The sequence below is a fragment of the Podarcis liolepis genome (genome assembly GCF_965112155.1).
Source record: "Podarcis liolepis genome assembly, chromosome: 17".
In the NCBI taxonomy this organism is placed as follows: domain Eukaryota; kingdom Metazoa; phylum Chordata; class Lepidosauria; order Squamata; family Lacertidae; genus Podarcis; species Podarcis liolepis.
In genome coordinates this window covers 17,217,937-17,243,833 of record NC_139571.1, presented here as the reverse complement: position 1 = coordinate 17,243,833, position 25,897 = coordinate 17,217,937, and the positions used below count along the sequence as shown (strand labels likewise).

Here is a 25,897-nt window from a genome sequence, read left to right as displayed (position 1 = left end):
CGTCCTTGGGATTTACGAGTTTCAGCCAGACTAAACCAAGAGCACAGTCCTCATAGCGCATGGATAGGCAAACTAAGGCCCGGGGGCCGGATCCAGCCCAATCGCCTTCTCAATCCAGCCTGTAGATGGTCCGGGAATCAGCGTGTTTTTACATGAGTAGAATGTGTGTTTTTATTTAAAATGCATCTCTGGGTTATTTGTGGGGCATAGGAATTCGTTCATATTTATTTTTTTTCAAAATATAGTCTGGCCCCCCACAAGGTTTGAGGGACAGTGGACCGGCCCCCTGCTGAGAAAGTTTGCTGACCCCTGTCATAGCACATAGGGCACAAAGAGCTCCATAGCATTACACGCCATCACTTACCAAGAATTCCATGAACATTATGGCTGGAACTTACAACCTGAAAAGAAGAGGACATTAGGAACAGACTGGATATTTTGTAACGCCATTTGGTACAGTTCTCAGGAACAGGGGATTAGTTCATTTTGAAGGTCGTGTTTGGCCTTGCTTTGGACTTCGGTTGGTCGCCTGTTTTTGGAATGAGGGCCAGGTAGGAATTTTTTCCAATGAGGCAGATTGGCTGTGGCCACTTGGTTTTTGCCTACCTCTTGGCAATTGTCACAACTTTGTAAGGTTTGGTGGTTAGGCATTGGTTTAGGGGAATGTGGGGAGGGGAGGTGCGGCCATCACCTGCCCCTCCAATGAATAGGGTATTCCATTAAAGGAATCTGGGGGCCGGGATCTCGTCCGAAGCCCGGAGAGGGGCTAGGGCCATGCCAGGACCCCCGGGAACCCCAGGCGTGAGCACCAGTCAATATACCCTTCCAGACTTCCTGCAGGGTGGAACAGGAGCCAGATATAGTTTGATGCCAATGCCTAAGCCAATACCAGTCACATTTGTGTATTTTAATAAAGTTGTGGCCAAAATTTGTCCATTAACATTTAAACTAAATTCTGTCTCCACTGTGTCTTTATTTCCATTTGGGATGGGTTTTGGGGCTCGAAGCACAACCTGAAAAGAGAACGTTAGGAACAGACTGGATATTTTGTAATGTCATTTGTGGTGCAGTTCTCAGGACGGGGGATTAGTTCATTTTGAATTGTTGTTTCAGTCCTGAAGAATAAGCTTAACCAAAATAAATTCATTCAGCAAAACTGCATCTTGGCAAAATGCTGTTTATACTTTTCAGAAGTCCATCCCAATGTGCAGTGTCTTCTCTGTGAACATCTTTCAGACCTGATAAGGAGACCCCTTTCCATACTATGGAACACACTTGCATTTGTAATGAACACCCACATTTCATCCTTTCACGTAATTAATTGGTTTGTCTCTCACAGAAAAGACACTTAACCTCATAAATTCTAGAAGGGCAAGGTTCCCATCTGGTGTGCATTTTTTCTTTTTCATTTTTTGCTATTATGATTCAGAGAAAATTTATTGATTTTCTTACATGGTAAAAATAATACATTCCAAATAAAATACAAAAGGAACAACAAATTACCAAATAAACAAATATGTATAAATCCTTAAATTCCCAAAGAAGACTTGTATTATTTAATTCACAATTTCTTATTTTCTCCATATGGCTTCCCATCTCCTCATTAAGGGTTCATCCTCCCCCCTTTTTTATTATTATCACGGCTTCAATATTCCTTATGTGCATTTCTTTCTTTTATTTTATCTCATGTATTCTTTCTCTAACTTACAGATTGCAGAGTTTAGTCAAAGCATGTCCAGGTTTTCATTTGTGGACATTGTTTAATTAAGTATTCTTTATAAATTCCCCATTCTTTTTTTATACCTTTGAGTTGGCTGTCTCCTAATTGTCTCAGTCATTTTTGCTAATTCCATATATTCAAAAAGGTGTTCCTTTGTGTTAGATTCTGTAGCTGTAATAAATTCAATAGTTACCTTTTGGTGATCATATCACCCAAACTTTTTTTTCATCATAAACAGGCTGTGGCACTTATGATGGAATTGCACTGAAGGTAATTTTACAAGGATTAAAGCTGCTTGGTGGTTTCTGATTTCTTCTGCTTTTGGCAACATCTTCCATGGGGATTTAAGGTGACACGGTTCTTACATTTGCTATTTCAGCACAGAAGTGGACAGTGTGTTCTCAGCCAGATGAGGTCACTTCTGTGGCCGCGTGCTTTTTTCATCTAGTGGGTCCATGGTCCCACAGAAATATCTTTGTTATTTTACCCATGAAAGAATAACAGCAATTTATTAATAATGTTCCTTGCAATGCTATCATATTTGACCAACACTTAGATCACATTATAGCTTAAATCAGAAAAAGATTGCTTTTGCCATCTTGATGACATCATAAAACCTCTGAGCTATAATAACTCAGAATTGGCTACCATGTGAACAAAGAACCCATACACACAACACCCTTCAGAAGAACAGAATAGGATTTTGCCACCTTTCGTGAACCTGATGTGTGCATTGTTCAGCTCTTGGTCCATAACTTAGAGGATAAGTGGCTAATCTAAGTTCAACGCATTTGCTTTGATCTGAGATCCTGTGAAACCCATAAGAACTTTATTTTTATGTAAATATGGATAGAGTTAAAAGATTATCTTCTGAAAGAAAGAAACCCCCCCCCCAATAGCTTATGTTAGGGGTAGCCAACATGATGGTTTCCATGATGGATGGCAATTTCCATCATCCTTTATTATTGACCATGCTGGTAGAGGGTCTTGGAATCCAAGCAGGCCTGGAGGGCACCACACTGTCTTTGGGCATGCTTTCGTTGATCTCTCGTGCAAAGATGAGTTTATTCTATAATGATCCATATGGTCATTTCAGTCTCATCACCTTTCATTTGTGCAACTTTCACAATTGACGAATTTCTCCCACCTCTCTTTGTCCTAGCCTTCACAAACACAGTGCCCTCCAGAAATCTTGGACTATTAAGTCCCACCAAGTACAGAGTTGTAGTCTGAAATGTCTGGAGGTGAGGGCACCAGGTTGGCAAAGGCTGCTTTGCCCTTTCTGTTCCACACACACAAACATTCCCATTTGTCAAAGCACCATTTCCATCTGTATCAGCTTAAGGTAAAGGTAAAGGAAAAGGAAAAGGACCATTAGGTCCAGTCACGGATGACTCTGGGATTGCGGTGCTCATCTCGCTTTATTGGCCAAGGGAGCCAGCATACTGCTTCTGGGTCATGTGGCCAGCATGACTAAGCTGCTTCTGGTGAACCAGAGCAGTGCACGGAAACGCTGTTTACCTTCCCGCCAGAGCGGTACCTATTTATCTACTTGCACTTCATGCTTTCGAACTGCTAAGTTGGCAGGAGCTGGGACCGAGCAACGGAAGCTCACCCCATCAAAGGGATTCAAACTGCCGACCTTCTGATCGGCAAGCCCTAGGCTCAGTGGTTTAATCCACAGCACCACCCGCATCCCTTTTTAAGGTAAAGGTAAAAGGATCCCTGACCATTAGGTCTAGTTGCAGACGTCTCTGGGGTTGTGGCGCTCATCTCGCTTTACTGGCCGAGGGAGCCGGCGTACAGCTTCCAGGTCATGTGGCCAGCATGACTAAGCCACTTCTGGCAAACCAGAGCATTTGTCAACGCACCCTTTCCATCTGTATCAGCTTAGTGTTGTGTAAATATCCACCCAGCATTTGTTTCTTTGTTTAATTTACAACATTTCTATGATGTCCAATAACACACATTCTCTGAGCAGCTTCCAATAAAAACAAAAACATATAAATGCAAACCATGATTATAAGCATGAACTCTAATGCAGCATGCTCACTAATTGCTTACTAATGGGTAGTGAGTGGCAATTTAATAACAACTGTTAACACCGCAGAAACGACGTTTAAAGAAAACACTGAGAAAATAAGAACGTGCAGCATTCAGAAAGAGACAGGTGGGTTTCAAAGTGAAAACTATAAGTGATTCTCTCCAGGGAGATCAACTCCAAAGTTCACTTCACTATTTCCACCAGTTATAGAGCACATTTGATGCTAACAGCTTTCTCCTGTCCTGGCAGGTGGTTTTTAAATCAAGCATTGTTAAATCTGTAGAGCTTAGAGTGATGCATCAGACAGTTCTGACACCCGTTCTTGCTTCTGCGCTCATTTCACATAAACTTGCTGTAGGCCTGAGGCATGGCTAACCAGGCGGCTTCAGTTCCAACATCTGAAAGCCGAAAAGCAAAGGAACAAAGGCAAGGGCCCATCCAGACTCATGATGGGGAATCAGCTTTGTGTCGCTTTGTGATGATCCCACAACTCCAGACTATCCTCCCCACCTGTGGAGGTTCCTTTTTCAACTAAATAAGGATCTTCATTAGAAGCAAGAAGAAAATAACCACTAGAAAGGAGGGGAAACTCTTGAGTGACTAATTTAGAAGCTTCTGTAAGGTCTCAGCAAAATGACTGACAGAATGTGTGAAGAAAATGCGTGCCCTACACTGAGACATGCACCCTCTCTGTTTCAAAGTGTTCTCCTCACCCAGGATCTTTTTGTCTCCAGAGCACTTAGAGCAAAAGTCTGCCCTAAGGATGAAGGAGCTGTCATGTGATGAGTCAGGCTGCTTGACCACTCTGGGCTCAGTGCTGACTGATTCCCTGGAGAGACACAGAGTTCCTCTATCTAGAAATGCTATAAACATTAAAACAGAGGCCCTATGCAATCAAAGCAGCCTCAGTCGCCTTCAGGGTTTTTTTACCCTTAATTTCACGAGCATTGCTGCTTTGTCTTTTTACCTGATTGCGTTTTGACTAACATGTTGTTGTTGTTTAGTCGTGTCCGACTCTTCGTGACCCCATGGACCAGAGCACGCCAGGCACTCCTGCCTTCCACTGCCTCCCGCAGTTTGGTCAAACTCATGCTGGTAGCTTCGGGAACACTGTCCAACCATCCCGTCCTCTGTCGTCCCCTTCTCCTTGTGCCCTCAATCTTTCCCAACATCAGGGTCTTTTCCAGGGAGTCTTCTCTTCTCATGAGGTGGCCAAAGTCTTGGAGCCTCAGCTTCAGGATCTGTCCTTCCAGTGAGCACTCAGGGCTGATTTCCTTAAGAATGGATAGGTTTGATCTTCATGGGACTCTCAAGAGTCTCCTCCAGCACCATAATTCAGAAGAATCAATTCTTCGGCGATCAGCCTTCTTTACGGTCGACTAACATAACTGGGTGTAAAATTAGCACCAGCACTATGGGTGGCCTTGCGGTGGTAAAAGCTGGAGTAAAATGCCGCACAACATGCTCCCTATAATTGCCACATCTCTTCAGACCTCATTTGGTCTTTCTGCAATGGGCAGAACACCTTAGCTGTGTTCTATAAGTTGTTAAACCATAATCGCGGCACTGTGGTGAGCCAAAGCGATTCCGCCATCTGTTTACAGAGGGAGAGACAGGTATGGGGGTGGGAAGGTATAAGCATGATTCACAACATATTCGTACATGTGCCTGGTAATGGAAACCATTCTAGAAGTAATCATCCTGTGTCTGGAAAATGTTATGTCTGAACCAGCTCAAAAATCTAAAGCCAGGGGTGTGTTGCACAGAGTTGTGTTCAACTGCAGAGCTCTTACATTTGATAGTTATGCTATTTATTAAATATAAATCTTTTTTAAAAAAACACCCGCTGACAAATTATGTGTCTGAGGGCTGCAGGCAACACCATTTGACAGCTACTAATATATTTCTTCTGACATTTTTTTCTGCATGCAAAATTCCTGTTGACTTCAACGCACAGGACAATGATGGTTCTGTCAATTGCGCACATGCAGACTCCAGTTTAATTAGCTGCAGATGATGAGTTACCTGCCTTTGGGGAGTTTTGCAGAAGAGAATCTTTGCCTTGGTTTTATTGCAAGTATAGGTTTACAGGCATAGGCCTATTTTATTGAAAAGAACTCATAAACCTGTATGCTACTTGTATACTAGTGGACATAAGTGTGCATAGGAACACTGATGTGCATCTGACTGCTTAAGCAGCATCTTCCAACAGAATCCCATCTTACAGGTATAAAAACCCAGACTAGGCACCCCACTCCACCAATCCTACAACAGTAGGTCTCTTAAGACCTTTTAATCTTTCCATCTGTGCAGTTTTCCCACCCAGTTTTCTGATGAAGTATATTACCAAATCTGTGGCAAAAGAACAGCACAGTCCTATACATTTCTACTCAGAATTAGCTCCAATTTTGTTTGGTGGGGCTTACTCTCTGGTTAGTGGGATTAAGAGTGCAGCCTTATTGTGGTAGAAGCTTTCATGCGCCTATCTCAGTGTGGATCTCATTTCAGCCCAGATAAAGTGACTTACTAGAATTGCTGTTGTTGTCATCCATCTGCCTCAGAGACAATGGAAGAGTGTGCCATTGGGGGTAAAGTCAAAGCATTGAAGAGTTACAGCACCTGCAGTGGCTGTAGAGACCAATACGGGAGAGAAATGTTTTATTGCAGGTGGGGCAAATGAAGGCATCGGGTTTCACTGTTATAAAGGTAAAAGGTAAAGGATCCCTGGATGGTTAATTAAGTCCAGTCAAAGGCGACTATGGAGTTGTGGTGCCCATCTTGCTCTCAGGCCGAGGGAGCCGGCATTTGTCCACAGACAGCTTTCTGGGTCATGTGGCCCACAGGACTAAACCGCTTCTGGCACAACGGGATACCGTGATGGAAACCAGAACACATGGAAATGCCATTTACCTTCCTGCCATAGTGGTAGCTATTTATCTACTTGCACTGGTGTGCTTTTGAACTGCTAGGTTGGCAGGAGCTGCGACAGAGCAATGGGAGCTCACCCCGTTGTGGGGATTCAATCGGCGAGCCCAAGGGGCTCAGTGGTTTGGATCACAGTGCTACCCACATCCTTATACACTGTTATAGATGCACCATGGCATTTCTTCACTCTGCACTCCTCCCAATGGTCATTTCTCCTCTTGTCCACCAGAACATATTCTAAAAAGCTGAGGAATTTCCTTGGGTTTTCATACCAAGGCAGCAAGGTCCCTGTATAACTTATGGATTCATTGAAGCGACAGATATCTATGTGGGGAGAGCAGGGTACGTAAACATCTCGAGGGGTGTGTGTGCAGAGGGGGCTGCAGAACAGGTGAGAGGATGAGGCATAGAGATTGTGGTGATCTGTGTGGAAGAGAGATTTGAGAAAAGGAGGAGGAGGAAGGGGAAAAGGGGGTTGAAGGGGAAATTGGGGGTGCAGAAGGGTTTTCAAAAAAAAAAAAGGAGGGAGTAGCAGACATGGGAGGGGAGATGAAGAGGAAGGCAGGAGCAAGAAAGGGTCTGGAGAAGAGGAGAGGGTGGTTTCCTAATTGGACAGAAGATGGAAAGGGTGCCTACTGGTTGCAATGTGTGTGAGGGGTCTGTGTGCAAGGGGAGGTTACACAAATGGAGAGGCAAGGCGGGGAAGGCATGGGTAGGAGGGGGAAGGTGCAAACAGGGGCGCAAAGTCGGGCTGCGGAATAGAAGTGGCTTCAGAAATTGGGTTGGGAAGGCAAAAAGTGAATTTAGTAGTTGCAGGAAAGGGGATGCTCTGGGAGGTTGGTGTAAGGGAAATTGCAGGGCGGTGGGGTTGGTGAGTAGAGCAAGAAAGGGCACAGCCTAGTAAACATGTAAACACTCCATGTTGTATTATGTAAATAACGTGTGTGCTAGACATTTCCTTTGCAGTGAACCCACCCTGGAAAGAATCTACAGTGGTACCTCGGGTTAAGTACTTAATTCGTTGCGGAGGTCCATTCTTAACCTGAAACTGTTCTTAACCTGAAGCACCACTTTAGCTAATGGGGCCTCCCACTGCCGCCACGCCACCAGAGCATGATTTCTGTTCTCATCCTGAAGCAAAGTTCTTAATCCGAGGTACTATTTCTGGGTTAGCGGAGTCTGTAACCTGAAGCGTATGGAAGCGTATGTAACCTGAGGTACCACTGTACTAAAGAGCACCCATGGACTGCACTTATGGTCTCGTTCCTTCCCTTTCCTGCCACCTTGTCGAGATATGGATTGTTCTCGCTTCTTGAGCCTTTGATCTCCAGGGTCACATTTTCGAGATGAACCTCTTAACGAAACAACCAGCTCCCATCCACGATTGGTGTGCTGGTGCGTACTGAGGGCCAGCCCCAAATTTATATACCTTTGGACAAGCAAGTTTTCTTTATGGCTGGCTGGCTGGCCTGCCATGGTTTTGGGGTTTTTTGTTTTTTGTTTCAGTACGTGTGCCTACAAAGAGCACGGGAGCATATTTGGAGGATGATTTATTTTCCTCCCTGAAAGATTTCTGCCTCTTCTGATTCGCGTCCCCCTTAACGGCATGTGTTATATATTGACAGGGATTAAGTTTCCCCTCCTGAACGGAACAATGTGCGGGCAGAAAGCGAGCTAAGAGCTACCTTGCTGGTTCCTAAACGCAAGCAACGAACTATGCCAGAGCTTCCAAGCAAAGCACTCCTCCTCTCCAAGCTCTGCCACGCTCCCTCTCTCCTTCCACCCCTCTCCCTCCTTCCTTCTCCCAGTTATCCTTGTCCGGGACCCCCTTTCCCCCTTTTGTTATTCGGCATGTCTGATTAGCCCGAGCCTGATTGGCTGCCTGCCTGTTCGGAGAGAGATTCCATGCAGATCAGCCCCTGCTCTCTCCCAGTCCTCGCTCAGGAAACGTGAGCGCGGCGGATGGAAGCGGAGAGGCAGCGGCTCAAGCGCTAGCGCCCCGCCGCCGCCACCGCTGCTGCTGCTGCGCCGAGCCTGACAGCAGGCAAGCGAGGCAGGAGAGCCGCTTAGCAGCCGCAGCCGCTCACTCAGTGCCTCTGCCTGACCGACTGAGATCCCGGCAAGGATCCAAGCATGGAATGGTGCCGCCGGGCAACAGCTGGCGCTCTGCTCCTGGCTTCCCTGCTCCTGGTAAATGCCTTTTCTTCTCTTTTACTAAAGCAGCGGCGGCCGCAGGATGGTCTCTCCTCCCTTGCAATGACTGGAGAACTTAGGCGGGGAGAGCGCGCGGCGAGGCTGCTCCTCTCGCAGAGGTTCCAGCCTCGCAGGGCAGGTCCCGTTAGGTGGCAGGGGCTTAAAGGGCAGGTACAGAGAGTTGGGCTCGCCTCTGGTGTGGACAGGCAGCCCCTGAAACTTCTGGGTCTTGGAGGGGAAGCCCACACTCCTGACATCCAGTTCTGTGGCCAAGGATGTGCCTGGGATTCTTTCTAGAAGGGATGCCGTTCTTTTCCCTCCTCTTAAAAAAACTATTTCGCCCACTGCGAGAGAGGGAGAGAAAAGCAGGTCCCGCAAGCGACTGAAGGATCCAACCCTGCTACCGCAGTAGCGCGCTGATCTCTGATCACTGCAAGATTCTCGCGCAAACTTAGCTGCTTCTTCCCTCTCCACGGTGCCAGGGATCCTGCCCGTTTGATGATCTTAAGCGCGCGTTATTTCAGCCAGACGAAACTTTTCAGATAGGAGGCTTCCCTAAATTGAATGACGGATGAAATTCTTTTGCGAGTTGGGCTTGGGGGTTTGGGGGTGTTGAAAGGGAAGGCTCCGTTGCAAATTCTCCCCCGTGGGTTACTACTCCTCCTCACTACCCTCCCTCACGTTCCCAAAAGCGTCGCTCACAATCTTGAAAAGATATACTCTTGCATGCTGCGCGTGTCTTTTGTGTTGTTTGTTTTTCCAAATCACTTCTGGTGATTTGGAATAATTGACTCGTTCATGCTGATCTTTTTGCAACAAGAGCTAAAGTTGGTCCGGGACCAGGAATGGACTTGTCGGTGTGAAGGATTTCACAAATGCAAGGGGCTGGGGGGGCAGAAATGATATTTGAACGTCAATAGTACTGTTTCTGGTGTGGTTCTATAAATACGAATTAAACTTGCTATTGCACACTAAGGTCCACGAGATATTTGAAAGTTTATTGCTGACTCACTCTTTCTCTGTGACAGGGATATGACTCTGCACTTCACTTGCACTGTAAATACTTTCCTACAGATGGCTGCTTATCCTAAACCGGGTTACTGTTTGTCATTGTAATTATTGCCAGCTCTACTGCTTATATCAACCATCACTTTTATGGGCAAACTTATTTTTTTTGGCAACAAGTGTTGTGCATGATATTGTACATGCCACTGTCTCCAAATCTTTGCACTAGTTATGCACATATTATTTCATTGTGCATATCAACATTTGTTTTTAAGATAAGATGTGTAAACTATTACAAATCACTAGTATAAATGTGGCAGGAATGGGTAGCTGGTCAGGCTTATCCGGGGCTTTTTACCCCCCAGAACCTGTTTTCAGTGCCAGAACACATCAATATTTCTCTTGCCCCTGAATAATCACTTCCACCCACCACTTCTATAATAAAGGGGTCATTTGAAAGCTCCTTGGGGCAGGGGCCTGTCTTTTGCTTATTTTACACTGTAAAGGGCTGTGCGCTTTATGCAATAGTGATTTGTAAACAAACCTTCATCCTTATTGCTCTGCAAGTCAAAAGAGCGAGGCTCTTTCTTCCTTTCTGGATTCATCCCAGCAGCAAGAGAAAGAGTATTATATTTGGAGCATGCTTGCATTAGACTTGCATAATTGTTACTCTGCGTTGCTCTGCCAAATCGTGCAATTTTAATCCACCAAGAGCCAGTTTCTGAGAGCAAAAAGGGGTGCTAAACCCTCCTTCTCCCGCAGCGTACCTCCCCGCTGCCAGCCCCAATAAGCTGTGAGTGAGAGACTGTGGGCAACAGACTGGTTCACCCTGCCTCAATCACATGCCCCTTTCTCTCTTAAAATTGATCCCCGCTTTATACACGATTGGAAAACTTTGTTTTGTTTTTTTGGTATTCTAGGACTGACTGAAGCAAGAGTTGAAGCAGCGTGATTTGGCTTCATCCTCAGAACATACCTAAACCAAATCTCCATTACTTGTGAATTAGGCACTCATTTCTCAGTTCACTAAAATAAATAGTACTCTCTGCTGCCAACCATTATGCATTATTCTTTAATGCTATATACCAGTTTGAGTTGGGTGAGTTGACTGGGATTCTTTTCTTTTAAATAGATTTCCCCATTCACCACCAAATAAAACTTAATTTGTGCCTGCAGGTAAGTTATAGGGGAAAAGAGGATGGGGGAGATACAATCTCCAAGGTACACAAAACAATGCACTGTTGTTGTTTTTATATTTTACTTGCCCCAATGCATTTCAAAGCACACCGAGTAAAGCACAATAAAATGATGAGTGATGGGGAAGACTATGTTACACTCCCCCTGCAAATTAATATATGCGTTTTGGCAGGCAGGCAACCTTCTGCTTCACTGTTTGGTTTCAAAGATCTTTATGGGTGGAATGAGATGGAACAAGAAATTTAAAAGAGAGTTGAAGATAAGAGAGGACATAATTAGGGGATTAATAAGCTAGCACTTATGGAGTGTGTGTGTGTGTGTGTGTGTGTGTATCATGACTTCCGTTTCTCTTCTAAAAGAGTTCCCCTAAATCAAGTGTGATGAATGAGTGAATTATGGAGGGACACCAAGAACAGGATATAGATTGTAGAAACCTGTGGATCTCTAGCTCCTCCCTTTAAAGTAAGTCACCCAACTTCAGCTCAGCATTAATTTATGTGGGAGAATGAAGCATATTATGCTTGGCTTTTTAGTTCTGGTCTAAAAGGTCACCTTTGCCTTGCAGGTGTGGCTTGCAACAAGAAACAAAAAAACAAGGTTACATTAAGTATGCTCAGCTACCTGGGTAAAGTCAACTAGAAAGGTATCAGAGCTGAGTACACACATACCTGTTGATCCCTAGGCAGCTTGTGATGTCAGATGAGGGCCTCACCAGAAGCACCAGAAGCAGATTCCTCTCTTTGGTAGATGTCTGCCCCAATCATTAATAAAACAGGGGGTAGGGGCCCAGTTTTAAGAGCAAAAGGAGGCTGTGAGTAGGTGGCCTGGTTTTTTTGGGTTGCTGGCACTCTAGATTGCTGGCACTCCAGTCTGGCACTCCAAGCAGCACTGGGTGGTTTAGTCTAGGCACCATTTCAGTTTCCCACAATTCACTTGAGGTAGCATGCCTTTTGAAGGCTGTGAGGAGTTAAAATGAGGGCTGAACACAGCCACCTAGCAGTGCCAACACTGTTGCCTGCCTCCAGGTAAGCCAGTCAGGGCACTATTCTGAAGGGCCTGACCCCTCTTCAACCCCATCATTTGCTGTTAAATCTGGGCCTTGTAGCCCTCACTTTATTCATTATTGGTGCAGGCCCACATTTCTGGGGGGGAAAGAAATGTGTTTGCTGTCAATTCTAGCATATCCCTGACAACTTCCATGTATGTAGAGCTGTCACTATGGATTTGCTGGAGAATAGACTGTAGCTGACACTTGCAGACACCTCTGTATGCATGGATCAGGGGGGAAAACTATCACCTCCTCAGTACGCTGAATGAGTCAGCCCACATATAGATCACACAAAGCAGACAGGAGCCTTGGTTGTACATGGCTAGCTTCCCAGGATGAGCATAGGACATGTCTCGGAGGGGAAAGGTTTTGCAATTTTTCTGTGAACATTTCCCGTGCTACTGGTTACGTGCTGCAACTGGGAGCCTGGAAAGCTGGCGTACATGAGTCCCTCGAGACTGAAGGTCAAAAACCTGAATGGATTGTGGTTATGTGAGCAAAATAGGTACAGCGGGATAAGTACCTGGGGTTTCCATCCTCCAAGCCAAGGATGGGGAACCTGTGGTCCTCTAGAAGTCCCAGCCAACATGGCCAATGGTCAAGGGTTATGGGATTTGTAGCCCATTTGTGTAGGGCCACAGGTTCCCCATTCTTGCTGTAGGACAAAAGTGTGCATTCGTTTTAGATGGTATTGCCCCCCCCACTCTTCACTGCCTTGTTTTGCAAGCCCCCTTTCCCCTACTACAAGAGATGCTCAGAGTCTGAACAGTCAGATGGAGTGCAGAAGTTCCAAACATCTCCCTAATCCTTTACTTCACTCTACCTCTGGTCTGAATATCACAATTTTTTCATATTTCTGCATAATGCAAAATGGGAAGTGAAGGGGCAGCTTAGCCCAGTTTGATCAAAAGCCATCCTGCTGTGTGCTGGAGTAATTGCTCTGCTGCTTTCACCAAGGTCCACATCCTAGGTTAAGGTTTTTAATCTCTGATGATGTGTTTGCCATGGTACATCCTCTTCCCTAGAGCCATCGTCTTCAACACTTTCTTCCTGTAAAAAACAATGGGTTGTAGTTCCAGAAAAGGCAGGAATTGTGTGGTCTGCAGTAGAAGTGTAGAATGCATCAGTTCTTTATCCTGGCACTCAAATCCTCACATCTTCACCAACGCCAGTTGGGGACCAGAACAGCACACACAGCATTGTGGCTGCCAGGAATCAGATAAGGCTTTAGCAACAAGAGACCACTTTCAGTTGATTTGTCAGGGGGTACAAACAGCAGCAGATGTGTCTGCGTAGCCGGAGTGAGGGCAATGAGCCCTGTCCTCACTCTGAATGGGCTTTGTTGTGTAATCATACAGCCAAATCATGATGTCATCCTGTTGATGATATGATTGCCCCAATGGGCTAGGGTCACAATAGTCAGGAAGAAGCACATGGCCAGGAAGGGGAGGAGAGGAATGACACTGGAACAGCTGTAAATAGAAAGCAATTAGATTGTGAAAAGGTGTGAATGTAAGCACAGAACATGTTGGGTCCCTTGATGGCTGCCCTTATTATGCTGAAAATCCTGCTGTGAACACTGACCTATTGCCTGGAATCAGATGGGCAGAATGGATGTATTTCAGTCTCACCACCCAATAAGCCCACATAGATGTGTCCAAGAAGAGGTACCACCACTTTGGGAGTATGTTGATGACAAATGATTTACACCCTGAAATGCTAATATCCTTTGCACACATAGAAACAAACCTGTTGTTGTCACCAAGTGCACGCTATGGTTTTCCCAGTAGTGATGTATGGAATTGAGAGCTGGACCATAAAGAAGGCTGATCGCTGAAGAATTGATGCTTTTGAATTATGGTGCTGGAGGAGACTCTTGAGAGTCCCATGGGCTGCAAGAAGATCAAACCTCGCCATTCTTAAGGAAATCAGCCCTGAATGCTCACTGGAAGGACAGATCCTGAAGCTGAGGCTCCAAGACTTTGGCCACCTCATGAGAAGAGAAAACTCCCTGGAAAAGACCCTGATGTTGGGAAAGATGGAGGGCACAAGGAGAAGGGGACGACAGAGGACAAGATAGTTGGATAGTATTCTCGAAGCTACCAGCATGAGTTTTACCAAACTGCGGGAGGCAGTGGAAGACAGGAGTGCCTGGCGTGCTCTGGTCCATGGGGTCACGAAGAATCGGACACGACTAAACAACTAAACAACAACAAGCACACTCAAGAAGAAATGGAAGCCACTGAGAGAACACTCCCATGGAGAGTCCTCGCAGGATGCATGCATTTTTTTCATGCATACTTTGAAGTATATACTAAACACCTAAGAATGCAATGTGTGAAGTGGCGCTGAAGTAAGTGAAGACTATATGTTTGAGTTTCTCAAGAGGTAATTTAGCATTCCGCCTGCCACAGCATATAGCTGAGGGCAGCAACAGCAGCAGGGCCACATCCAGCCCCTTGGAGAAGTCTACCAGACCCACCTCTGGTTAGAAGCAAAAGAATTCCAGACATTAGATTTCACCACTGACCTCGTGAGTGCCAGGACCTCCAGCCTCCTTCATTCTTGTAAAAATTCCATATTTCAGTGATGCTGACACAGAGTTCAGTGGAAACTCTTCACATATGTTAGTTCATAGGAATGTAGGCTTTATTGTGGCTGATAGGCAAATATGCTGCCACCAGCAAAAAGGAGTTGGGATAGGGGAACCCTGCAAATATTGCACCAGCTCTGGCTAGGCAGCAGGAGGGAGGCATTAATGTTCTGTCTCTCCTGCCCCATCGCATTCTTTCTGAGCAGGAGAGGAGCTGTGATTTAGCATCCTGTGGTTCCATTGAGTCACTGTGCTCATAAGAGGGCTGGCCATGCTCAACCTCTGAAAGTCCCACTGCATGCAGATAGAGAACTACAAACCATCATACAAAAGGAGGTACCTGACACTGCAAAGACCTATCAGGGGACTTAGCCCAATAATTTTTAATTAGGTTTTGAAAATAAAAATAAATCTCATTGCTTTGTTATGCAACAGGGCCTGAACTTGCAAGCCAAGATTCTAACGAGTATTTAATTTTAGAAATAAGGACATTGGGGAGCAGGATTGTCCAGGTGGCCATCTTTGTTGCTTTTAATTTCACCATTGTTGTTGTAATTGTTGTTGTTAAACACATACTCGTGTTTTTCTGTCCATATGCAGTTCTTCCTTGTAGGGATTCAGGTTTATTAATCAATGTATTTCTGCAATTGTTTCCATGCACATGCACTTAATTTGATATAGATTGCCAAAAATTGGCGGGGAGGGAATCTTGAAGAGAATTGGTAGGTAGCCAGGTTTAGCTTCTGCTAAAAGAATTAGCAGACTACTACTGTTTCCTTCTGAGTAGCTGCACAGGTGCAGCTCTGCAAGTCGCTTGCTCCAAAAATGAAAGGGGGGGGGGGAGAGAGACAGGAAAGTGACCAAGAAGAGGCACAGCGTGAGTCTTTCTCCAGATTAGTTGTGAAATAACTGGAACCTGCGTGATGAAGTACATAATGGGGGAGGGGAGGCTTGAAGTTCCAGACTTTAAAGTGAACATGCTAAATTAGGACCCTTTTTGTGAGTAAATATCAGTAGCAGATTGTGTGTGTGTGTGTTTTAAAAACTGCCAATCCAGATGCACTAAAAATAAATAAATAAGTTGTAAAAGAAGGGGAGGTGTGTGTTCTAATTAATTGAAGAAACATTTATGTGACTGAGATTTGTTAGAGGTGAACGTTTCCTCAGTATCCACAAGAATGTACACACGAGGCATTCTATGAATGCAGAAAAACTGAATGAGAACCCATGTAGCTTGTAAGACCCAGGTTCAAGTTTCCCTCAACCATGAAGCTCACAGGTAACCTTGGGCCAGTCCAAGCCACTTGGACACACTCAGATGGACATACAGTGGTACCTCAGGGTACATACGCTTCAGGTTAAAGACTCCGCTAACCCAGAAATAGTGCTTCAGGTTAAGAACTTTGCTTCAGGATGAGAGCAGAAATCGGGCTCCGGCGGCGCAGCAGCAGCAGGAGGCCCCATTAGCTAAAGTGGTGCTTCAGGTTAAGAACAGTTTCAGGTTAAGTACGGACCTCTGGAACGAATTAAGTACTTAACCTGAGGTACCACTGTATTGAGGAATGAGTGCGATTTCTGGGGGGGGGGAACCCCTTCATGGGGTAGATGAGGAGTTGTAGGATAACAATTCAATGAAGTTTTTATTATAAAAATGCAGGGATTTCCCCCCTTTTTTGTGAGGTTATGTGTGTGGAAGATAACAGAAACTAAAGATTTCTTTTTAACCACGCCTTGATCAATATTGCACGGAGTTCCTGTCATGTGAGGTGTGTATGCACAGATAAAACCTGCTGCTTAAATTATGGTTGATAAGGTTGGGAGGCTGTTGATGAAAGAGATTCACCTGAGGGTAACAGGGATGGAAAGAGCTTGCCTGCCATAATCTAACCACTAATATTGATGCTTCAGGAATCAGATGCAGACCACTGGACCTCATTTGACCCCCTTTCATTTGCGCCAGCGGAGAATTTGGCCTTGGTTTGCAAAATGGACATACATTCATAGCCCTAGAATTCCAATGACAGGGACCAACAAACCCAGGTATTTTTCAGTGGGGTGAGAAGAGATGCCTTTGCTCCTTATATAGATTTTACATGCTGAAGAAATGAGCCGATAAAAAACAACAACACCCTGAAGAGGGTTAAAAGGCCCATTATGTTCATTTAGAGAATGCAGAGGAGACACAGGGAGCCTTCAGTCTTCTCACCCAAAGGGAATGTGGCTGAGACTTAGGCTGCTCTTTGACATGCATGTTCATCCTGACTTGAAGTCAAACCACTTCTTGTCAAAGAGTCATTGAATCAAATTTGCATTTGCTGTCTGCTCCTTTTCAGGGGGCCTTAGCTCTCTTGCCTGCCATTGTAATAGTTTCAGGAGTAACACTAGGAATGATAATAAAGTACATGGGTTCCCCCTCCCCTCAAGAATTTCTTTCCCCTTCTCCTCCTCCTCCTACTCCTAATTTATACATGGAATCTAGTCAAGTACAATAGTCCATTCCATTCATGCTCTCCTCCTCTATTATCTGTTTTGGATGACCATTGGTGCAATTAGCCTGTGGACTGAATCTTAAATTCCTTGTTTTACAACTGAACTCAGAAAAGTTTTCTTCTGTCACCCCCTTTTTTTTGTGCAGATATGTCTATCACTCTAAGACTGCCCATCTGTTTCTACGTTTATAGCTGTGCGGAGAGAACGATTTTCCAATGCTTGCTCCAAAAACGCACATGTTCTTTTTCCATGATCATTCACTTGTGTATGCGACCGGCACTCAGTTGTGCCAGCTGAATAGGTGCACGCTGTACTCTGCTCTTTACACATGCAGTCAAGTGGCTTTGTTTATGCACACAATCCGTGTTCAAAATACTGCGCCGTTTCGGTGTCCAAAACTTATCTCGTGCTCTCTGCCACTCAGATATCTTCACTGCACCTGAGTTTTAAATCAGGAGATTAAAACCATACCCACTGGGCAAAAGGGCATTTATCTAAAGCAGTGTTTCCCAAACTTGGGTCTCCAGCTGTTTTTGGGCTACAACTCCCATCATTCCTTGCTAGCAAGACCAGTCAGGGATGATGGAAACTGTAGTACGGAAACAGCTGGAGACCCAAGTTTTGGAAACACTGATCTAAAGCACTGCTATGCAGGAGGTATCTGAGGAAGCAGTGATGGGAAGAATCCTGCAAACCTTTAAATATGTCACTAAAGATAATCAAAGAGGTCTAGCATAGACTATTAAAGGGTGTAGGTATTAGGTCAAACAGCACATAAGACAGGAAACCTGTCTCAGAGTGTTACCACCTCAGACTGCAGGTGTGAGCTCCTATGATCCTATGCACCTCAATAAAACATTGCCAGCTGAAAGAAAAGATATTGAATCATTTCCTTGACATGTTGTTTGTGTGGGAGCTTATTCCCACAGGCTTCGGGGAACTGACTGTTTTGAGTGAAAGGGCAGGTGACTAAGCGGTGGCATGATAGCAGGTTATAAAATTGTACAGTAGTACCTCTGGTTGCGAATGGGATCCATTCTGGAGCCCCGTTCGCAACATGAGCAGAATGCAACCCGCATCTGCGCTTGCACGGGTCACTGATTTGCCACCTCTGCACATGTGTGTGATGTCATTTTGCACATCTGTGTATGCGCGAGCGGCGAAACCCAGAAGTAACCCTTTCTGGTGCTTCCGGGTTGCCGTGGGACGCAGCCTGAAAAAAAGTAACCTGAAGCAAATGTAACATGAGATATGACTGTACATGGCATGGATTAAGTGAATAGAGAGAAAAAAATTCTCCTTCTCATACATCACTAGAAGCTGAATGTTGGAAGATTCCAGATAAAAGAAAGCACTCCTTCACACAGTTAAACTATGGAACTCTCTGCCACAGGAAGCAGTGATGACTATAAACTTGGATGGGACTCAAGGTGGATTACAGCTGAAATAGGAACAGCTAAAAACACAGAAAAGAAATAATAGGAAAAACAATTAAACATTAATATCATTCAGCATCTCACACTTGCTCTTTCTGAGGTCTATTAAAAGCATACAGATAATTATAATAAAAACAGCACCAGCTCTTTCATTCAAAGCAGTCAGTTCCCCAAAGCCTGTTGGAATAAGAAAGTCTTCGCCTGCCAGCGAAAAGACAACGGGGGTGGGGAGCCAAACTAACTTCTCTAGGGAGGGGGTTCCAGAGTCTGGGAGCAGCCACCAAGAAGGCCCTGCCCCTACTAAGCATGTATACAGGCATCTGGTTCAGGCAGTGTGAGTGTATATTGTTAGTTTCTGTTTGTGCCACTGTGCATTGCTTTGAGTCACAAGACTCTGTTTTGCATTCCAGAGATTCCAGACTGTTGGAAATCTCACAGAAGACGGGAGACGGATGTGATGTTTACTGGTTTCCTGTTTCCTTTGTTTTTTCAGTTGCTCTCTGCTCTCACAGAGAGAGGATGTATTTCTTTTCTGTCTGCGTAGCTTAGTAATAAAACCCTTAGCATGTAGCTCATATTTCTCGTCACTTCTGCTGCTTTGAAACTCTGCGTAATGGGAACATGCTTGGAGCCTCATCAAAGGCTCAGGTTGTTAATTATCGTCGGAGGAGATTCCGGAAGATGAGCTTTATAGCTCAGTCGTAGCGGAGATTCCGACATATATGTGAGGGAAGAAAAACTGGGTTTCGGGTCACATTTGGATGACCTTTTTATTCGGCAATCATCCTGAAGTGTTTGCACAAAGTTTGTGAGGAGGTTTAGCCCATGCCAGCTATTTATTGAACAAGAATTCTGATTAGCTTGGTTAGGCAACATTGTGTCAAGTGCATGTGATCCTACATTTTCCATTCACTTTCCTGATAGCAAAGAGGCTGACTTTTCGGAGAAGCAGGCTAGTTGTGTGAGAACTCCAAAGCAGCTTTAATTGTACAAACTTTAGCGGCATGTGACGGAATAGAGACAGTCTGGAAGTGTCCTCAGTCTTGTCCTTTGTGCGTGCATTTGTGTTAACGATGAGAGGCTGAGGATGGAAAGTGCATGTATATTTCCTATATGGCACATACCTTTTATATAATATTATTAATTAATTTTTAGCATACAAAATTTTTAAAGGCATACCACACAAATTATTATACATATGTCCTTGTTTGAACTTCCTTCAGCATCTCTGATAGCCTTCCGTCTTGATTATTTCTCCTGCAATTCTTAACTTAATATTGCCTTTACATTTTCTAGCAAATCATTTCTCCCTTTCCATTTTTACAATATTTCTTAAATTACTCCTCACAGAACTTCTTGTAGTCCTACAAACGTAATCTGATCATCACAAATACTTTTCAGATACTCAGTAAATTTAGTCCAGTCTTCGGTAAACCTCTGGTCTCGCCGGTCTCAGATCCTTCCTGTTAGCTTTCCTAATTCTGCGTAGTCCATCAATTTCATCCTCCATTCTTCTAATGTTGGTAGTTCTTCTTGCTTCCATTTTTGGGCCAATAATGTTCTTGCTGCTGTTACTTCATATAAAAACAACTTACAATCTTTCCTGTTTATATCATTTCCAACAATACCTAAAAGAAATGCTTCCGGTTTTTTAATAAAAGTGTATTTCAACATTTTTTTCAACTCATTATATATCATCTCCCAGAAGCATTTCACCTTTTTTCATTCCCACCACATATGATAAAATAATCCTTCTTTTTCTTTACATTTCCTATATGGCACATACCTTAGCCATAGAATGCATATGTGTGTTGTGTGAGTTGAAGCATCATCTGTGATTGTTGTCTTGACTTATGCGTTCTGCATGCAAATGGATTGTGTTGTGTTGATCTGTGGGGAGCTGATACCACTCATGTATTGTATTCCTTGATGGCAGGAGACTTGTGAGCACATGTAATAGCTGTGCATCTTGAGAACAACAGGGTATTCTTCTGTGGGCCCCACCCTCTGAGCTCTGCCAAAGTGCCAGGATTTTGAGTGTTTCAGGTTTGCAAGCCTATATGTCAGCTATGAAATTAGGCAAGAGGTTGAGAGATCTTTGCCCAAGGATATCCAGGTAGATCCCCGAAGGAACAGAATCTTCCCTGGTTCCAGTTCTGATAGTCTGTCAACACTGTCATACCGGCTGCTTTGTAGTCTAACTGTTTGCCGATTCCCACAAGAATGACAGCATGGCAGTGAACTTTGGTCCCAAATGCAGTTGCAGTGACCGTAGCGTCTGCAGAATGCATTTTGCAATTCTTAGTAAATTGATAGGCATTTTTCAAATTTCTTTCAGCACAATGATTTAAGTTTCCTTTCACATCCCTACCGTTGCTGATGCCGCCACCGCCAAAGTAGAACATGCTTTAATTTCATTGTAAAAACAACCCCCAAATAGTTGTGGGTAAATCAGAAAGCTTCATCATCAGAAGGGTGGGATGCAAGACACAGTAGCGAGAAAGCCGTGCAAGAAGTATGAGTGCAAGATTTATTCCATCTCTGTGGCAAGCATATGCATCGCTTGCTAATAGCTTCACCACCTGTGAATTATACCTCATAAATGGGTTCCGACTGCTATTTTTGTGTAGAAGCAATAAGCGGTATGTTCCCTGATTCTACACTACATTAATTTTTTGCCGAGTTTCCATTTTTGTCTTTATTACCTACTTGGAATTTCTTCCAAAGCACCCACCATTTATTAGGGTGGTGCACTGAGTGCGGTTTGGGGTTTTTATTATTATTAATAGTAATAGTTTCGCAGTGGAAGGAAGGAGGTGGGCGATAACGTAAGGCATCCTGAGATAAAATCCGGGAGAACTGAAGAAATAAGACCGGAGATTATGTGCAACATGCAATAAATCCAAACTGTCCCATAAAATAAATATAACTCATTTTATTTCTACACAAAAGTACTATTGGGGGTATTGGATTTCTCCTCCCTGCTTTGTTGGATATAATCTTAACCCCCCTGTTTGAAGTCTGATAGAGTTGTGTTTAATTCCTGTGTTGCATCAATAGAACCATAAATGAAAAGGTATGAAAGAAGTAATAACGGCTTTTATTGTTCTGGTGCTGAAATACAGCCTGGAGAATTTACTTATTTTTCCTTCTTTCACTTTTTCCTACGCGGGCAAATGTCAGCCAATCAATCCACTTAGTTTAAACAAAGCATGGGAAAGGGTGGGCCTACCCAGCGTTCTCTACAATTGTGGTTTCTCTACAGAACCTGATCTTCAGACCACAGGTCACACTTGCTTGTGTGAATTTTCTCTCCTGACAGGTGCTCACAGAGAGCTGTTAAACTTTGGGAGGGAGCTGGAAGGAAAGGGGGAAAACAAGGAGCTCAAGGGAAGAGGAGATGCCATGGAGGGCAATCAGAACTTTGGGCAGGGATGGACATCTCAGAAAAAAATTGGTCTAGCAGAGTAGTTGTGAAGTGCGTAAAAGGAAATGCATTGCTTTCTGCTTGGTGAGCAGAAGGGAAAGGTGGTTGTATCATTCTCTGATTTTTGCAGTGAAAAGACATCTTTTGGAGGCAAAGTGTTAGGAAAACAGTTAAAAAGGTTGCTCCCTTGGATTCAGCTTAGCCACATCACAAATGCTCTTGTAGTAGTAGTAGTAGCAGTAGTAGTAGTAGTAGTAGTAATATTTATACCCCACCCATCTGGCTGTGTTTCCCCAGCCACTCTGGGTGGCTTCCCACAGAATATTAAAATAAAATGCTTCAGCAAATATTAAAAGCTTCCCTAAACAGGGCTGCCTTCAGATGTCTTCTAAAAGTCAGGTAGTTGTTTATTTCCTTGACAGCTGATGGAAGAGCGTTCCACGGGAGAAGGCCCTCTGCCTGGTTCCCTGTAACCTCACTTCTCACGGTGAGGGAACCGCCAGAAGGCCCTCGGAGATGGACCCCGGTGTCCAGGCTGGACGATGGGGGTGGAGACGCTCCTTCAGGTATACTGGGCTGAGGCCATTTAGGGCTTTCAAGGTCAGCACCAACACTTTGAATTGTACTCGGAAACGTACTGGGAGCCAATGTAGGTCTTTCAAGACCGGTGTTATGTGGTCTCGGCAGCTGCTCCCAGTCACCAGTCTGGCTGCTGCATTCTGGATTAGTTGTAAAATGTTCTGCCTGTTTTATTTTGAAAACTCTATCAATTGTTAATTATCTCTTCCATTGTTTTTAATCAGCCCCGCACCTTCCTTTGGAGGAGTCTGTTGACTCCTTTTTCAAAATTTCAAGCGTTTCTGTAAAAATGTTATGGTGAGCACAACATGCAAACTGTTGAAGTGATATACTGTTGGTTGTATGGTGTGCCAAGCTTCCTTCTTAGTTGTTGTCCCTTTAAAGGGAAGGTGTGACCTCAACCTTGGCTGAGTTTCTTTAGCGATAGAGAGGCAGGAGGTTGCTGTGAACTCAACAGAATTAGGTTCTGTTATGTACTGAAGTTCTCACCCTGGGCCAGCAGGGGGATACTGTAGATAGTTTTCACTCAGGTCCGCATATGCAAATAAGGGATTGAAAGTGACGTTCAGTGATTGGATAGTTACAGAAAGTGTTACAGTTGTGTTGTAGTGGAGCTCTGTATAAGCAAGCTGGCTGAACCCTTCAGTTCAGTTCTGTTCTGGCCTGTGAATAAACAAGAGCTGTTTGAAGAATCGCTGTGTCGTCTGATATGTTCACCCACAACTTAACAGGTTCGTTGAGTTAGGTGCCGATGTGATGGGCACCAGGTTATAAAACTTTATGGAATCTTGCTCCAAGTAGGGCTGCTGTGACCATCCCCCCCCCCTCTTCTTTTCTTTCTACACATTTGTGCAAAGGAGAACCTGACAAAGAAAACCCCCAATCAGACAAATTGCTTTGCCAATTTAGCTCTACCTGATCACCTTAAATGGGGCACTTTGATTTATGCTAGGCACATAATGACACTGAACGAAAAGATATTTTGCCTTCTGTAGATTTGAGCGAATCATTATGAATAAGTTTGTGTTGTCTTATTTTAACAGATGTGATAGACTGAGCGCAAGGCCTTTTTTCTTGCAACAACTGCTCTGGAAAAGTGTGTGGGCCCAGCAGAACCCAAACAAACCGGGCATGCCCCTCAGAAGTAGGGCACCAATTTGACCTAGTTCCAGATGCTTGGCCAGTGAAGTGGGGGCAGTGGGGGGGGCGGAGAGGCTGTCACCCTCCAGATGTTGCTGGACTCCAACCCCCTTCAGACATAGGCAGTATGGGCAATGGCCAGAGAAGATGTCCAACAACATCTGGATAGTCCCAGATGCTTCCCTTCCTCCTTTTCTAGTGTTTGACTACATTTGAGGAAAGGGTTATAGCTGCTGTTCAGCCTCTTTATCATAGTTCTGAAGAAACAGAGGGATTGCAACATATGGTGAATCACCTTTATCTGCCAACTCCTGCCGGGAATTAGAAAAGTTGAACTATAGCTCTGTAGGTCCATCCCCCAGATGGAAAAAAGTGTTGGTCATCAGGAATTCAGAGACTCAGTACATGAGCAAGCTACTGTAGCATATGTGTTCTTTTAGCTAGTTGCCCTAATTATTGTCTCCAGCCCCTCCATAGAAAAACAAGAAACCACATCCAAATATTTTTCATATATATATATATATAGAGAGAGAGAGAGAGAGAAAGTGCTTTGTGATATTTAGAGTTGTTTTGGAACCAATGACATTATTGTGGGTATATAACATGCACCATAAGGCATTTTGCTAATCAGCTGCCTGGAAAATGACTCTTGGATTTTACTGGCAGGAGAAAAAAGATACAATCATTGCTATGTATAACCGTGTCTCTGTCCCGGGAACCCCTGTAATGTGGGGGCAATTGTGTTCCTAATTGAAAGAAGCATGCAACCCGGTGGAGAGGGTGAACCATGTTCAATAAATATTTTATTGATTCCCCTGATGGAACGGGCGGTGGTTTACAGATAAAAACATGGACAAATCAATCATTAAAAAACAATACATTTGTAATATTGGTGAATGTGCTCTTTGACTAGGCCATTTGTGAAATTGCCTGTTTGTGCTGTCAACTTTTGCCACATCCCACCCTGCGTAGAAAAGTGGACTTGCATTACATTTTCTAGTGAACTCGCATTAACATATATACAGTATATATATGTCTGTGCATGTGTATTACATTTATATATATCCATGAGTGTATACAGTCATTATTTGTGATGTTGGCGACAAATAAATTGAAGTGCTCTGACTGTATGTGAAAAAGCAGACTTACCTTTCTGCCAGTTGATTGCCCGCTACCATCAATTTGCAGGAGTCAATTCCGGATAGTGCCATGTCTGAGACTGGCATTTCTGCTTCTGGGGCAGCCAACAAATGATTGCCAAGTGAGGTAATTCTTCTCCTTTTTTCTTATTTCATATGCAAAAATTGGCATATGCCAACGAGAACTGGAATGAGACCACTAATGTGTTTTGCAGAACAGCAACTTACCATTATGTGTGTGCTGGTATGTTGATGTTCTCTCAGAATATATTCTCTGTGGAGACCTATGACATATATTTTTTGCCACAGCCAATTTACTCATCCGTACAGTATTTCCTTGGGGGATATGAATACTGGAAATGCGAACTGACGAGTCAACCAAATGCCCATTCATAATGTCAATCACTTTGTTCTTTGCTGCTGGAGTTCCTGCTGTCAGATTAACCCTGAACTTTGAGAGGGTTACAAGATTGTGGAAGGATGTTCTTCAAGTAGCTTGTCAGGAAATACAGAGCAGGATTTGTGTGGGGAGCTGGCAGGTGGGACATGGTTAAAGCTGGCAACTCCTGACCTTTATAAGTTCTCGCGTTTCTTAATAGCTGCTTGTCAAGAAGGAGTTCAGCTGCTACAACACTGTGATGGGTGAAATAGCACTAGCTGGGCCGGATCCTGCTAATCCTGTCCTTCAGGCCGGACCTTGTAGTTGCTGAAGCTGCTCTATTTGATGCTTTGGGGGAAGCTGGGTGGCTCTCAGGGCTGGTGGCCTAAAGGGAGGTAGGCGGTTCGGAGGAGAGGCAAGCAGGGAGGTGGTCAGAGCAGTTCAATTTGAATGTGAGTGACAAGTTGCTCAGACTAAGGAGAAAATGGCTAGAGCTCAATGCGGATAGTGGTGAGGTCCATTTTGGGTCCATGTTTCTCCTGACCCCTGCCATCACTTGCAGTTGAGGTGATGCAACACAGT

At 44.3% G+C, this 25,897-nt stretch overlaps 1 protein-coding gene across 3 annotated transcripts in view; it reads left to right on the top strand.

Moving 5' to 3' along the window:
- The window catches only part of ADAMTSL1 (ADAMTS like 1), a 494,294-nt gene that overhangs the window by 222,757 nt on the left and 245,640 nt on the right, over positions 1-25,897 (top strand). Inside the window, exon 1 of one of the 3 annotated variants that reach the window (XM_083482209.1) lies at positions 8,335-8,879. The exons of the other annotated variants lie outside the window; for them this stretch is intronic. Coding sequence (XP_083338335.1) covers positions 8,823-8,879 — 57 coding nt within the window. The 5' untranslated portion in view covers positions 8,335-8,822. Of the gene's footprint in view, positions 1-8,334; positions 8,880-25,897 lie in introns of those variants that run through there. 3 annotated transcript variants of the gene reach the window in all.